At 37.2% G+C, this 16956-nt stretch overlaps 1 protein-coding gene across 2 annotated transcripts in view; it reads right to left on the bottom strand.

Annotated features, from left to right (window-relative positions):
- LOC114648115 (kinesin-like protein KIF3C) overlaps positions 1-16956 on the bottom strand; it is a 152755-nt gene that overhangs the window by 59251 nt on the left and 76548 nt on the right. For both annotated transcript variants that reach the window (XR_007934424.1, XM_051924579.1), the window contains exons 2-3: positions 13769-13870; positions 1459-1581 (exon numbers count right to left, since the gene is read on the bottom strand). Coding sequence is in view for 1 of the 2 variants with exons in the window: in XM_051924579.1 (XP_051780539.1) it covers positions 1459-1581; positions 13769-13870 (225 nt within the window). In the remaining variant the exon portion in view is untranslated. The remainder of the gene's footprint in view (positions 1-1458; positions 1582-13768; positions 13871-16956) is intronic.

The raw sequence follows: 16956 nt of genomic DNA, 5'->3' as shown, positions 1-16956 counted from the left end.
TTTGATAAATGTTTCTTTTATTTGAACCTGAAATATTTTAATATTCTCTTAAACTGAATGAGTCAATTAGGACTATCATTAACATCACCAATGCTTCCTCACACCTCCAGAAAACTGAGTTTGAATATGGAGTGTCCACATGGGTTTTCCTTTTGTACACATTAGGGTCATCCCACATCCCAGAAATGTGAATGCTATCTTAACTGGCATCGTAAACAGGCATGTGAGAGTGTGCACTGTTATGGACTGGTGTCACTATAGGGTTGATTTGTGATTTGTGCTTATAGGCTCCAGCCCCCATGACAAACAAATGAATAAATATTTATGTATAGAAGCCACTAGTTCATACAGTTTCCCTTTGCAATTGGCATTGGTTACTTTGAGAATCCTTTGATTAATATCCTGTTATAGCACAATATTTAAACTTAATAGAGTAAAGCAGAAGAAAATATAAGCAATGAAATTCTTCCACTCAGAGTAATTTTGGATTTCAGCATTTGAGAGTCAATTTCTCACCTTGTGGTTTTCAGCTTTATAATACACCTGTTATTTGTGTACTTGCTGCACGGATAAAATATAGTAACCAAATATAGTAAACAGTGTTGACAAATATGTTTTATGTTCTTCATCACCAATAGACTAAAATCCTCAGATATATTTGAGAATGGAGTTTCCCTAAAAAATCCCACCACACATCCTAGGCGCAAAGAAGATTGTAACAATTTAAATTAAAACTTGATCATTTTTACTGTGTTGGAAAGGTGGGAACTCTAAAAAGCAATTGGTTTTGCATGCATGTCAAATTTAACAACAAATTTAACAAGTAATTTGTTAAAAAGTTTAAAATGTCAACAAGATAACATTTCCAGAAAGATTCTTTTATCTATTAATTTCACAAGAATGACATTTGCTGAAATGGTACCTAAAATATTTTTCAAATTATTTGTAACATATCTTATTTACCAACACAGTACATGCTGTATTTAAAGCATTTACAAACATGTAGACTCTTTAATTTCAAAGTCAGTCTGAACAACAGCTTAATAAAATGACTTACAAAGGATTCATCCTGTACACTGATTTGTGTTAATGTTTAATGCTTTATCCAATTATATTTATTTAATTATGTTCAAGTAAAAAGTTTCAGAGGTGTTTTTTGATTTAAAACATTATTAAAAATAAATGTTAAATGTTATTATATATATATATATATATATATATATATATATATATATATATATATATATATACACTATATATATATATATATATATATATATATATATATATATATATATATATATATATATATATATATATACATTTAGCATTGACAACAAGTGAAATAAATGTTTATGAAACATTTAATAACATGTTAAGAATCAAACTATACAGGAAAATCCCCATGACTATATCTCGCTCTAGCAGAACTCATTTAGCTCATTTAAGCAAAAGTACCTTCTTCAGTTTCTTCGTTTTAATTTCAACTTCCTGCTGTAGGGAAGAAAATGTCTCTCTCAACTCCACTGTCTCCTCATCTCGCACCAACATCTGCTGCTGAATCTCTCGCTCACGGCGTTTCTGTTGGGAAAATGAATATGGTCAGAAAAAAGAAAATATTTTAACAAATATTTTGTGACAACTAAAGCACATTTTCCATATGCCTGTGTGTTTTTTTCTTTAGGCACTTTTATTTCTTTCCCACATCTAAAAGATCACACAAGGTAGGTGTCAAAAGTAAACTGAACATTACAAGTGTTTAAAGGTATGAAAGTGTTTGAAATTTAGAATATCCCTTTCTGTTTTTGAAAAATATAACTGAAGGTGCTAGGAGGAAACCAGACCAGACTGAAATGTCACTTTATTACCAGGCACAGATAAAGAGTTTATATATAATAATGCATCTGAATTATTGAAGAAAACCCACATCATATCTTTTTATTAACATTATAGTAACTCAATTAAAATTTTATATCAGATTTTGGTGTTAGGACCCATCTCAGGGTTAATTATTTAACAGTACGTAGCAAAACTTTTGCAGTGGGTTGGCACCCTGCCCGGGATTGGTTCCTGCCTTGTGCCCTGTGTTGGCTGGGATTGGCTCCAGCAGACACCCGTGACCCTGTGTTCAGATTCAGCGGGTTGGAAAATGGATGGATAGCAAAACTTTCCTTGGAATAATACATTGCATTTGTATCAAGCAAGTTTTTACTTTCTACCTCTAAAACATATTATAAATTAAACTTTATTTGCTGCTTATTGGCAAATTCTCAAATAAATCAAGGGATTTTCTGACTCTGCAGTATTTGTTTAAATGTTATCTAAATATTTTTATATTTTTTTATTTAAGAAAAAAACTAAAAAAAAAAAAAAAACACACCCCAACCAAAAAAATAAAAATGTTGAAAATTAGACAGGCTGTCTCAAAGACAATCTATGAAATTTAGCAATCAAACCACCCCAACTAGGAGAGCTACAAAAAGAGAGACCCATCTTTAAAGGTTCTTCAAATAGAGAAGACAGCAAATAAAATAAAAAGCTGCAGTATAGGTTTAGCACAGGGACAGGTCCAGATTGCTTTCTTCAACTTCATATTTAAAATTCTTATCAAATCCTGTAAAAATTCTGAACTGATCTTTATAAAAAGAGAATTTTTTTTTCTAATTCAAGATGGTATAGAACATCTCTTTTCCACTGAATTATAGAAAGCAGACTAGAATTTTTCCAGCTAAGAAAAATAAGTCTTTGTGCAAGCAGTGCAATATAGGGTATTGCAGTCTATACCTTCTACTGTTGAAGGTTAAGAGAGAGGCAAGACTGGTCAAGAAGAAGAAAAAGTTGACATAGGAAAGGAATATTGATAGTAAGAATGAAAGACAGAAAAGAGGGAAATTTGGATGAAAAAGTCACAATACTAGGGCATTCTCAAAACATGTAAAGAAGATTGCCTAATGCTCCTAGACTAACAGATATGGCAGAAACAGTCCAGTTCTAAGCCCTTAACATATTGTTTACAATAAGTAAAGTACAACTTGTACACAAATCAAGCTTTAACTGATTATTCTGGAGATGAGGGGTCCAAGCAGAGGTGATAATCATTTTAACAATAACAGGGCACTAGAGAGGAGGGGTCCTAGACAGATCACATTGCCAAATAGATTGGTAGGGACCTCAGTCTTATGTAAGACATCACACAAGAATGCATACAGAACTTACACTGGCCTCGCAGACTGAGGTTGTGAGGTATACAATTTGACTAAAGGATGAGGGGAACTAAGAAGGGTTAAGTGATTTTACAGGCTTTAAGAATTAAACTAAGCTAGAGTACAACAAAAGAATAAAGAAGAAGGAATATTGTAGAAAGACCTTAATGATGGAAATTTGCAAGGATCAGAATAATCAAAAATTCTCCAAGTTTACAGATGTCTCACTTGGACCATGCTGTAAAGAACAGCATGTTACCACCAAAAAACAAAGCTGGGAAATACAAGAAAAGGCATGAATTCAGCAAGATTTCTAATGTCTTATTGGTTTATATATGCTCTGAGCTTCTTTTTTGCAACGGATTACTGTTTACTTTTTAGGATTATTTTGATAATTGCTCCTTATTTTGAAATGATATCTGCCTATTGATTTTATTGTGAATTATACCTTTAAGATTTTCCTTTGTTTAATTTTTATTTGTGAAATTAGTTTTAAAAATTCCCCTTGGAAATGTACTTTATTCAGCTGGTTCCTTTTGCAATGTATTCACTGTTTTCTAGGCTTTTTATAAATTACTAGTCATTTAGCCCGTTACAATAACGGGTGCTAGAACAGTAGTGCATAAACATTAGTAGGAACAGTCTATATTAAATGGCAAGGGACTTTGACCTCATTCTTTTTGTTGGTCGTATTTTTCTTTCTTTAAGACTTTCTTTTGTTTATGTTTATTTGCTGAGCTAACCGTTCTTCGTGGGCTGCCGCCGTGTATTGTGTGTCTTTAATTTTCTGTGACGTACTGTCTTGTACGTCCGCTGGCTTGTACGTCCATAATATACCTTTACTTTTCTCTGGCGGTAATACAGGCATGCATGTCGGTAATATGCCTTTAATTTGACAGTAATACTGGCTTGTATGTGGCTGTAATATGAGTCACTGTATTGTGTACCTTTAATTTCCTCTCGCAGTAATACTGGTTTGTATTTCCGTAACACGCCTGTAACTTTCTTTGGCAGTAATATCGCGCATCGCACTGTGCCCCGCGCATGCGCACTTCACCAGAAGACACACACACACGGACACCTGAACGCACACAGGGATTTTATTAAAGAGGATTCTCCCTTTTTGTTAGTAATAAATTAAATTTGGTTAACTTTTAAGGTTTCTGGAATGGCTCACAATTAGGGTCATGGTAATTGGGTTCATTGAAACGTTTCTATGATACTTGCTATTAGGTGTGCCTTTAATTAAATGCAAACTTTAAGATGGTTGTAGGGCCTCAGCACCTGACATTTTCTACCACTATAACATAATTCTTTGTTGTTTCCTCCTAAAACACCAGCATATTTGCTCTAAAATACTGTGAAATAGATACCTTCAGAAAAATATAAGCACATCATAAAAAGGATTCACATGGGACTGAGTTTTTGAATTTAAGATCCAACTCTGCCACCATTGCTTGTTGCAGTTCAAAATTACTGCCCCAACATTTTGCGCAGCCTTCAGGAGGCATTGCATTGGTTTAGAAATATGACACTAAGTGAGCCGTCTTATTGTTCCCACACACTTTTAAGCAAAATTCACTTATGTGTGTGTCCAGACTTATATATAAACATCTACACGTGGAAGTGTGTGTGTCTGTCCGGCTGGAAAGTGAGAGGTGGAGTCGGGATAAGGGATCCGCCTCAGAGGAAACAGAAAACTTGTTTAGCCGCTAATAACACAAGCGAGGCCAGCACGTCAGCAAAACGAAACCTCAGAAGAAAGACAAAGTTGCTTAGATGCTAACATTGACAAAATGGTATCCCTTTTACTTTTCCTCCCGCCACTAATACACAAGCGAGGCGAGCATGTCTGCAAAACGAAACCTCCAAAGAAAGATAAAGTCACTTAGCCGCTAACATCGGCAAAACGGTATCTCTTTTACTTTACCTCCCGCCGCTAATACACAAGCGAGGCGAGCACGTCGACATAACGAATCCTCCTAGGAGAGAGATGCCCAGAGTAGTTCCTTTCAATTACCTGAAATCTCTACATTTCAGTTTTTTTCTGACGATTTTAATAGTTTCTAGCACCCCGGGCTTTTTACAGCACGGGCTTACAGAGCTACTGTATTATAAGTCTGGCTTTGTGGCGCTAAGTAACAAGTGTCTTTGCTGTCAAAATAGGCAACACCTAAAAAACAAATAACAACAATAGAAACACACATACTGTAGAAAACATTTATAAAAGTAAATATTTTTTCAAGCCTTAACATAAATCTGTTACAACTTTATTTACTTTATGTTTCCAAAAATATTGTGTTACTAACCCTTTAGACATAATGATATCTGGGTACCCTTCAAGAAGAAAATCATGACATCAATGTAAATCCTTAGCATCCTTTCCTTGTTCTTCAGTCACCAGTTACATGAGTTAAGCCAAATTACTGTGGCTTGCATTAAAAAAGAATACAGGCAAGAGCTTGACTAACAGAAAACAAGGGGCCATATAATGAAAAATCTAAAAATGTGAAAATGACAGTTTGTGTTGAAGGAAAAGTACTGTAGCAAAAAGACTAGAAGATAAAGAGAAAAGTTCTTTTGGTAAGAATGGGGTATCGGGCTAGCGACTGTATATTTGAATATACAGTGGAATTTCAACTTACGAGAATTCAACTTATGCATATTTAAATTGAGTTATAAACGTGAATTCAACTTGCCTGTACTGGTGCCATATAATAGAAGATAAAAGTTTGAATAGAGTGCGACATTTAAATCGGGTAATGAGATAATAGGGTGATGTGCTTGCTTATTGTGCAAGAAAGATCTATAGTATTGTTGGTCTGTCTCAGTCACTACCGCATGAATATTTCCACTTTCAGGGTGCTCTCACTTCCACTCACCCCCACCAGTGTCAGAAGAATCCAATGTACTCTTGCTAGGTTTCGCTCATATTGGTATGTGGTGTGAGAACGACTAGACATGCCCCAAAGACCTCTCTGTCTCTCACCAATCACTGCACACACAGTTGAAAGAATGAGAGATATGCTTGCTTAATTCTCATTCGATTTCATGAACAGCAATATTTGAAGAAGCAAGGCACCTGTTCTGCCTGAAAATCGATAGAGAAAATAGAATAAGCAGGACCAGGAGAAAAACAAAGTCATGGTCATTAATATAAATGGCAAAACACAAAACAAAAATAAAAAAAAATGGGGAGACACTCAAGAATTGTTCAGTCTTTGATCATTTTACATACTTCCACCAGAGAAGTTTTTTAATGATGCGTCCAGAATTCGGACAACCAGAAAGTACTTGACGCTGATATTTATATCATTACTATAGTGATGTCATGCATCACAACTTTCAATTGTTATGTGGTAGCAGCAGGAACAAAAACCATACACAATACTGCCGTAAATGATTGTATCCATAAGATTAAAAATATTTTTAGGTATGTGGAAATACTTCAAATTGCAAAACTAATCATAGAAATGGACTCTATATATTAAAAAAAACATAAAAGAAGAAAACATATTTATGTAGGTATGAGGAAAAATGTTTGAAAAATGTTTGAAATTGTAACAACGCCCTTATCTACATATACAATCACTCTGGCATGTGGTGGTGCATAAGTGATTTATGGACCTTCTATACTCTCCCTCTTTTTCACACCACTGTGTAAGGTGGTGGAAGGAAGAGCGAGGTGTTTGTACCAATCTCACACCATGCAGCACTTAGAGTTTCTCTCTTATACTTATTGAGTATATATTCTAAATGGTTGGTGTCAAATTGCTGTCATTTAAGTGCTTTGCTGTGTTCTAACTCTTGCTATATTGAACTGAAACAAGGTGATGTGCATGTTGTAGCAAAGCAAGAAACCGGAGGTACGTACAAAATAACTTTGCTGCATAGGTGTATTTTACATTTAAAGCTATTGACACACAAAACATTTGTACAGTATATACTTACCATACATGTTAATGGGTATAGATTAAACCATGTTTGCTGTTATTATTGGGGCAATTTAAGGAGTTATCTAGGACATTTGCACTATAGAAAATGCTTTAAAATATATCCCTTGCATAAGATGAGGTTTTTCTGTGACACCATATTGTTTACATACCATACCACAGCATAGCCTAACCTCTATCTGTTGTAAGCAATGGGACTGCCTCTTAAAAATCTAATAAATCTTCTATACTTGATTGGTCAGATTACGTAAGAAAAAAGTTGAAGAGTATTAGTCATCTTAATGATCCTACTTTTGCTTTGAAAGGCAATTTACTTTCAGTGTCTATGTAATAAAAGTAAACTTGATTAATAGTTTTTTCTGGGCCATGTTACACATTAGGCGCACAGCTCTTATGCTCTGACCTTTTATGTTTTATTGGTTCAAGTTGGCAGCAGATATTTGCTTGCTTGATTTATGTAGGACAGTTATATTCTTTAAATGTATACTACATATTTAACCTTATGATATTGCTTTTAAGGATTGGTGCCACCAGGAATGATGTAAGCAAACAACATCTAATCTGACAGCACAGAAAATCTAATAGAATGTGTGACCTTTACTGTACATTTTATTGGCAAAAATAAAAAGTAGCTTGGCAGATCAACTAAAGAGCTATATATAGGGGAACATTCGGATGTCTGAACTGCTTCAATGATGCATTTACGATTAATTAAAAAATTGACTGGGTGTAACAGGAACCAAATGTTTGGTGTTTGTGAGGATGAGTGGTCAGTCTGAGGTAACACAGCAGTATTTGGTTGATCTTGCTATGCTTGTGACAATAAGATCATGATAATCAGGAAACATCTGAGATATGCTGGAGAAAAGCACCATATGATAACTTGCAGATAAAATGACAAGGTGTCATAGGGCCTCTATAGAGATGTAATGCCATCCATCCATCCATTTTCCAACCCGCTGAATCCGAACACAGGGTCACGGGAGTCTGCTGGAGCCAATCCCAGCCAACACAGGGCACAAGGCAGGAACCAATCTCGGGCAGGGCGCCAACCCACCGCAGGACACATACAAACACACCAAGCACACACTAGGGCCAATTTAGAATCGCCAATCCACCTAACCAGCATGTCTTTGGACTGTGGGAGGAAACCGGAGCGCCCGGAGGAAACCCACGCAGACACGGGGAGAACATGCAAACTCCACGCAGGGAGGACCCGGGAAGGAAACCCAGGTCCCCAGGTCTCCCAACTGCGAGGCAGCAGCGCGACCCACTGCGCCACCGTGCCGCCTGAGATGTAATGCTGTCCACAGAACTCTAAGAAATGTCTTGGACCATGGGTTCTTGGGCTTGTATAAGATACAGAAAGCAGTCATCTGCCCAACGGAGGTATCTCAGCGATTTTGTTCCAAGTAGTTTGTTTATCAGAAATCAATTCATATCTTTAATTGAAATTATTATTGAAATACAAAAATTCTCCTTTCATTGCAGTCAAACTCAATTTTAATAAAATTTAAGAAAGATATTCCACAAATCTCAAAAGTAAAAGTGTAATGAAAATAGATAGATGGAGTTAATAAAGGTGTATTTTCTTCAAGCGTATATTATACAACATGGCAGCTGATCTAGTTCTGGTACCTGTCTTGCTCCAGATCCTGCCAAGGTAGGCTCAATTGGCCATGAAATGAATTAGGACCAATTCAAACTTTTTGTGGATGTGGATTGGCATATTTTTGTGAGGCATCAGGATCAAATCAAAATGTAAAAAAGTGTGAATGTGCCTTATTGGATAATAGAAAAAACAAACTGTAACATAAAGTTAACAGGATCCATAAAGGTACTAGACATTCAATATGGGATTAAACGGGTAGAAAAGTAGAATTGGAAAAAATGGCGGGGAAAATAAGAAAAAAGACAGGACTGTGGCAGCTTAGAAAACTAACATTGGAACAAATGTACTTTTGATCGGAGCAGTGCTGTTACTCATGATACTGTACTTAGTGGCCTTGTTATTACCCCTGAGGAGATGTATAAATAGAATTGTAAGAAAAGAGAGAAAAGAGAGGAAAAACAAAAGGGGGAAAAATTTTCCTAACATTTATAAAATGGTAATATTGAAATGTAATTCTGTGACAGTGAATTCAGCGATAAATGGAAAAAAGGGGATATAGTTAGTTATTTCTTTGGTATAGTACTGAGAGAATTCAAATTATACAGACTGGGGATAAATAAACCAATCACTTTAAAGAAACCACAACATTACCAAAACAATGTAAATATATAAAGATGTGTGAGTGGGATGGAAAAAATTGAGAAATTTGGAAGCAATGGAAATAGCTAGTAACATTTACAGACAAAGAAATGTCAGTTATAAGAGCACAATTCTTTTTATTTGAGGAATTTGAAGTGGTCTGTATGAGGAATTTGAAGTAAGCCACACATAAAGAAGCAAAAGAATATTGCATGGAAGCAGTGCCGGATTAACCAATAGGCACATGTAGCATATGCTACGGGCCCCGCAATTTCGGGGGCCCCCAAATGGTGGACCCAATATTTAATGAAAAAGTGTAGCATTGAAAAACTGGTCTTTAAAAATATTATCTTTACGTTTTTAAACTGTAAATTTCTTACACAACAAAACTTTAGGGGCCCAACACATAAAATTCACATATATATTATAAGATTCTTTTTATAATCGAGAGTAAAATAATTATTTAGTCCGGTTTGAACTGTTCAGAATCTAAACTTCAGATGATGCAGACCAAAAGGGCCCCCAAATTTGAAATGTGCTACAGGCCCCCAAAGCTCTTAATCCGGCCCTGCATGGAAGGCAGAGATAGAAGCACTGCCTACAACACTGGCCTGCTTTATAAGGAAACTAAGACAGGAAATGTCCAAAGGCAGAGAAGAAGAGAATGCAGTGAGCATGTTTTGGGGGTGTAAAATGGCAAAGAACATGTGGAGAGAGATGTAAGCTAAGTGTAAAAAAAATGTGAACCGATGAACAGAATGTTTCAAGAATGTATACACAAAGCAAACTAATTTATGAAAAAAAAGAATGGCAGCAGATTCATTTCAAGAATTTTTTGGTGTATGGCCCCATTCATCGTTCCTTCAATTACACAGAGTCTGTCAATCCACAAAATAAGAAACAGCCCCATACCATGATGCTTCCACCTCAAAACTGCACTACTGGTATAGTGTTTTTCGGGTAATATGCAGTGCCATTCCTCCTCCAAACATGGTGTGTAGTATGACAGCCAAAAAGTTCAACTTTGGTCTTGTCTGACCAGACTACATTGTTCCTGTATATCATAGTCTTGTCCAATGTTGTGTAGCAAACTTTAAACAAGCTTCAAAATGCCTTTTTTTCAGTAATGGAGTCTTGCAGGGTGAGTGCCCATAGAGGCCAAGCCGGTGGAGTACATTGCCTATTGTTTTCTCTGTAATAATAGTACCTGCTTTCTCCATGTCTTTCTGGGGCTCTTTCTGAGTGGTCCTTGGCTCTTGTGCTATTCTTTTGACTATCCTTCTGACTCCCTGGTCAGAAATCTTGTGAGGAGCTGCTTTGCATGGCTGGTTATGGTGGAGTAATGCTCCACCCGCCACGTGCGGATAATGGCCCCAGTGGTGCTTGCTAGAAAATTGAGAATTGTTGAAATATGTCTATAAATAGCTCCATTGATATGGCTTGCAACAATCAGGTTGCGAAGGTTTTGGAAGCTCTTTGCTTTTACCCAGTCGTGAGAGGTTTCTTTTGTGACACCTTATTGGCAAAACACCTTTTTATAGCCCATCAAAATGTACTAAGCCAGCTGATATCAATTTGCACAGATAGGAGGTAGTATTATTTTCCAGCTACTTACGGATTTCAGATGGCTCCTTGCCTTTCTTTGCCTTGGAGTAATGATTTTTCTTAGTGTGTTCAATACTTTTTCCATGTGTCATTCCACTTTATTACACATACCTTTATATATGGTGTTTAATGTTGTGAATTCTTTATATTGATAGATTTCTTGAGTTAATACCAATGCCTGCTAAGAATATCATTTGAATAGCCTCATTGAAAATGTATTTACTGACGTATTGACGTATTCAATATTTATTTCCCCCACTGTAAGTATTGGATTTGAGAAAAAGGAAAAGTAATGGAGTTTAGACAAAGGAAAAATATGTTGACTAGCACTTGTGTTCACAGTCAAAATGACATACTTTTCATGCCAATTAGGACAACCACTGCCATCATCTTCCAATGACCAGTCCCTCCACACCATCTCTATAACATCAACAACTCCTACCACGTCAAGTAGACTGGTCAGTGATGAGTCCACCTCTGACCATCAATATGGGCTGCCTATAACTGAAAACCAAGTAATGAAACAACTCAGGAACAACACACAGGAAAAGCTGAGCAACCAGATGGAGTCAGTTCACGAATTCTTAAGGTCTGTGCTGACCAACTTTGTGGTATCCTCTGTGACCTGTTCAGTTTCTGCTGTTGTGAAAAAACACCCTGCATTGTTCCAGTTCCAAAGAAGGTAGGTGCTTCTTCACCTAATGACTATGGACAAGTGACACTCACACCTCACATCATGAAGACCTTAGACAGGCTAATCCTGGACTACACAAGCCTTCTTGTGGTAGACCACCTGGGCCTACTACAGTTTGCCTATCGGACAAAAAATTGGAGTAGAGGATCATCAGCACCACAAGGACTATTTTCACCTGGACAAAGCTGGCCGCACTGCGAGGATTATGTTTTTTGATTCCTCCTGTGCCTTCAGTGCCACAGAGCCATCCCTGTTAAGGGGTAAACTTACATATCAGGTGGACGAGCCAATGGTGTCCTGGATAATGGACTATTTTTCAGACATACCACAGTTTGGAAGACTGAAACACTGTGTTTATGTTATGGGTGTAAAAAAACACTGGAGTACCACAAGGATCAATCTTGCCTCCTTTACTCTTCATCTGTACACCTTAGACTATAAACATAACACCAGAGTATGTGACCTGCAGAAATTAATATTTAATTCTGCTCTTATGGAGTGTACTGATAAAGGAGATGTGATAAAGCATAGGAGTCTTGCAGAGAACTTTGGTGCAGAAGGAATTGTTTGCTACTTAACATGAGCAAAAGCAATAAAATTATTATTAAGTCTCTATGTTCAGTCACTATTCAGGGAGTGGATACAGTAGTGCTGCACTCCGACAAGTACTTAGGGTCCACATCAATAACAGGTTGGTCTGGTCTTGTAACACAGAGGATCTATGTAAGAAAGGGATCCATTTCTGATCTTTTACTGTCTTCACCTATTCCACCAACACTAGATAGTCTTGTTGACCACTATAACTCAGCCCTTCATTCAGCATTAGATAAAACAGCTCCTTTAAAACATAAGGAGGTTTCCTTTAAACGTTCAGCTCCTTGGTATAACTCAGAATTGCGATCTATGAAAGCAGCTGGCCGACACCTTGAGAGAATGTCATGTAAGACTGGTCTCACCGTGCACATCCAGGCTTTCTCTAACAACCAAAGAGCTTACAGAGAAGCACTAACTTCTGCCAAGAACACCCATTACGGCAGAATAATAGAAAGTGGCCACGATAACCCAAGGGTTCTGTTCTCTGTAGTTAATAAACTACTCGAACCCGCATCTGGCCCAACTACGTCTTTATTTTATTTTATTTTTTTTAAGTGCCTTGAGCATGGGAAAGGTACTATATAAATAAAATGTATTATTATTATTATTATTACTGTTAATGCTGTAATACTACACTGCTGCTGGAAATAGGGCAGTTTTCTATCAAGTTTAATTTGACTTAAAGGAGCATATGAGACAACAGAAGTAAATCAGGAGCAAGAAAGAACAATGCAAGTGTAAACCGCCTGCCCAGGTATCAGTGAGAAGTGGCTCTCCTACAGAAGGCAAACAGTCAGCAAGGACAACCAAAGAATTATTATCTAAATTAGAGGTGGATGAACCTTTAGAAAGTCATAATATTCAAAAAATGTGCATTTTAATATTCTTTTATTGTACCCTTGCAGCTTGTGTGAAACAGCTTATAATGGAATCTAGCGTATATGCCCCTTTATCAAATAGATGGTACAGCAGAGCAGGTACTATAGTCCTGAGCTTAAATCTGGTCTGAGGCCTTTGACAGAGAGTATGCATATCTTCCAGAACTTAACGAGCATGATATATTAAATTGTTTTGATTCTATGAAAGCAACATACAGAACCTGGGAGGCCTCAACAAACAGGATTTGAACTGAAAGGGACCAATTATAAAATCCCAGCAAACATATTTATTAAATATACTGAACAGTCCACATCTCCGCTTTTAAGCTTCTGCAGCTGTTTGTGAGCAATAAAACCCACAGAACAAAGCTGGTTCATTTAATTCAGTGAAAACAATAACAGTAAATTTTGTGCTTCTAAAAATCATTATACATTTAAAAAATCCTTTCATTAAAGGGACTCTTGAGACTTTTTCTTTTATCCTATACCGTAATGAGATGTGAATAAGAAGCAGCACAGACATGTATATTAGACAGAAAATATATTGTTTAAGTAGAGAAGTCTAGGGCCTCAAATCAGAAATGACTGACCTGCTCTGCTATTTCATGCCTCTTCAGCTCCAGCATCTTCTGCTGTTCATTTGTATGATCGATGATGTTTTTCCCTCCAACAAGCAGCTTACTTTCCATAGCCTACATAAAAAGGAGAAAAAAAACAGCTTAGACACATAAATTCTTACTATAGGGAATTCAGATATTTTAGTTTGTCTCATTTAAGAGACACTTCTACAAATAATGGCTTATAATAAATGAGTATTTGAAGGCAAATTTGACTGGAACCATGAAATTGCTAAGTCACATGTACTATGTACAGAGTTCTCAGAGTGGATATATTTCAACATAAAACATAATATAATCTCATCAATTCTGTTTAATCAAATTTAAGGTCATAGCGGGGTTGGGGCCTATCTACGTCGAACTGTGTAGAAGACAGAAAATAGCCCTGGAACAAGAAACCAGCCCATTTCACACAAAAGCTGTTTTCAAAATCACTTACTCCCCTAAAACATACATTTCTGGGGACATGAGAGAAAAGCAGAGAACCTCGTGGAAAACCTATATTGAGAGTGCAACTTCAAAAAAACAATGGCTAAGCATGGGATTAAAATTGAGAGCCATAGTTCTGTGAGGCAGCAGTGCTAACCACTGCATCACCATATTACCCATGAGAATATTTTGTTTTACAATATTTTTTAAATATGTCTGTTAATTTGACAGCATTCAAGACTGAATTTGGGCAGCTTTACAAAATGCAGTTCTTGTGTCATAACTACCACCCATTTTATGTACAGTTGTCTCAAATAACATTCCTGAAAATAGCACTAAAAGTATTGGTAACAATTAAACAGATCATGGTGTGAGATACAGTATACGACTTGACTTTCACTGTTATTGAACAATGATTTGGGGTATGGATTTTGTAGGCATACAGTACAATATGTCTGTGTTCCATGGTCAGTTGCTGCCTCCTTATTTTAGGAAACAGTCTAAGCCATAAAAATTATTTTTTTTATATTAGCCACCTACCAGCACCTTATTGTCAAACAGACTCTAAAGCAATGCGGAAACAAAATATCTAGATAGCAGAAAATAAACTACACCTCAGATCTACAACCTAGATTTACCTCTTCATTGCAACATAATTCCGACAGCTGCTTCTGGGCCATATATCATGTACAAAAAGTACTTAGTTGATTTTTATCAATAGTCATTTAATAATTAATTACACATATTTATAATGTATTTCAAAAAGCAACAAACTTGGTGTGTTTCATTTGCAATACTGAAAAGGTGACCTGACAAATAATAATTGGTAAATACATTTCCTGCCTTTAATAAGTATATCTCCTGTTTGTTATTACTGAGCAGCTGAAACATAAGATATACTGTACTCAATAACCATTCGGAATCTCCTCAGGGAGTGACTATTTTATTTATAATTCAGCAAATGTCTTCTTTTATACTTTTTTTTTAGGACAGCAGACTGACCTTATTATTACAGCTGCATGAACACAATGAGTTTACACAGTTTGTCCTACTGCCATTGGTTTGGAGAGGATCCGGCCTGTCTCCAGTGTGCTGCCCCAGCAACTCTTAAACACATCTTGGTGGGTTGCAAGACGAGCCTTACCCAAGGCAGATACACCTGGCGCCACAACCAAGTGTTGAGGAGCTTGGCAGCTGCACTGGAGATTAAGAGGGTAACCACCAACGCCATACCCTTGGAGGCTGACACTGCATCTCGGCAACAAATATCTTTTGTCCGTGAGGGGGAGAAGCAGCCAGCCAAAGGAGCGTCTCTAGTCTAATGTCCACTGAATGCAGCCCGGGACTGGGAAATGCAAGTGGATCTAAATCAAAGACTCACATTCCCACCTGAAATCGCAATAACAAACCTGCAGCTAGACCTGGTCCTTTGGTCTAAATCCTGTCGACGTGTTTTCATTGTGGAGCTGACAGTCCCATGGGAGGAAGCCATCGATGAGGCATTCGAAAGGAAAAAGGTGCGATATACAAACTTGGCAGATGAAGCGGAGGACCGGGGCTGGAAAGTGTCTGTGCATCCAGTGGAGGTGGGCTGCAGGGGTTTCGTAGCTAGTTCCACCACATGGCTACTGAAGGAGGATGGAATCAGTGGGCAGGCTCAGCAGAAGATCATAAAGGAACTGGCAGATACCGCCATAAGAAGCAGCCATTGGTTGTGGCTGAAACGGAATGAGACTGTACGGGCTGCTCATGGAGCCTCCAGCACGACACACACCCAGGCCTGATCAGCCTGTGGTGGGCCGTCCTCGGGTGAGGGTGTAGTGTGATAAAGGCCGAAACACCCAATGACCCCTGGGTATACAACTGATGATGTGTTGTACTGGAGGCAGTAACAATGCCAGATGAAAATCCATGAGGACATCTCCAGTCCTACCTAAGAAATCAATGCTGTCCTGATTACAAAGGGATTAAAACACCTAGTCCTAGTAGACATACTGAAGCCTTGCTGAAAATAAGGATGTGGATTGCAGTGCTCAGCAGTTGTTGTACATTCATTTCTATCCATCTGCATTTTGATGTCAAAATTCAACAATGGGTGCAGCTCTTAACGTCTTTTAGAATAGTATCTGACAGAACACTAAGCCCTGTGCTAAGTGCAACTCAGGTCTAAAATATAGCATAATAATATTATTGTTAAATTATTGGCACAAGCACAACTATGCACACAATGGAAGTACATCAATCTTTTAATTCATGTGTTAATACTTTAATATAGGGATACAGAAAGTTAAGGAAATAAATCAAAATGGAGGGAAACGCTGAACTTGGTGAAGCACTCTGGTTTGCCAATAGGCAAATTTGTGAAGGTTTTCATTATAACTACCTAACTCCACAGTTCCATAAAGCCCTGTGAAAAAACAGTTTGTCTTAAACCAGGTTTATACTTCACGCGACACGACACATGCTGCAGCAGACACTCCTGCTACGCAAGCGTTGTACTGTTTAGTAGCCAACACCCGCGTAGCCATATGGCGGTGTAAGAATGGGAACTGAAAACAGTGAGAAAGGAATTCAGAAATCAAGAACAAATAAATACTTCTTGAAAGACCCAGTGTGTATGTAGAATTTCCGGCCAAGCAGGATTACATGTGAAAGTGATAAATAAATCCGGCTTTCCGAATTTACGTACTATGGCCATGGCATCCGGATAGTTTTGTTGAATGTATCTTGGA

Source organism: Erpetoichthys calabaricus, chromosome 3 (assembly GCF_900747795.2).
Source record: "Erpetoichthys calabaricus chromosome 3, fErpCal1.3, whole genome shotgun sequence".
NCBI classification, from domain to species: domain Eukaryota; kingdom Metazoa; phylum Chordata; class Cladistia; order Polypteriformes; family Polypteridae; genus Erpetoichthys; species Erpetoichthys calabaricus.
Note: the sequence above shows the minus strand (reverse complement) of the source record. Positions and strands in the feature narration are given on the sequence as shown.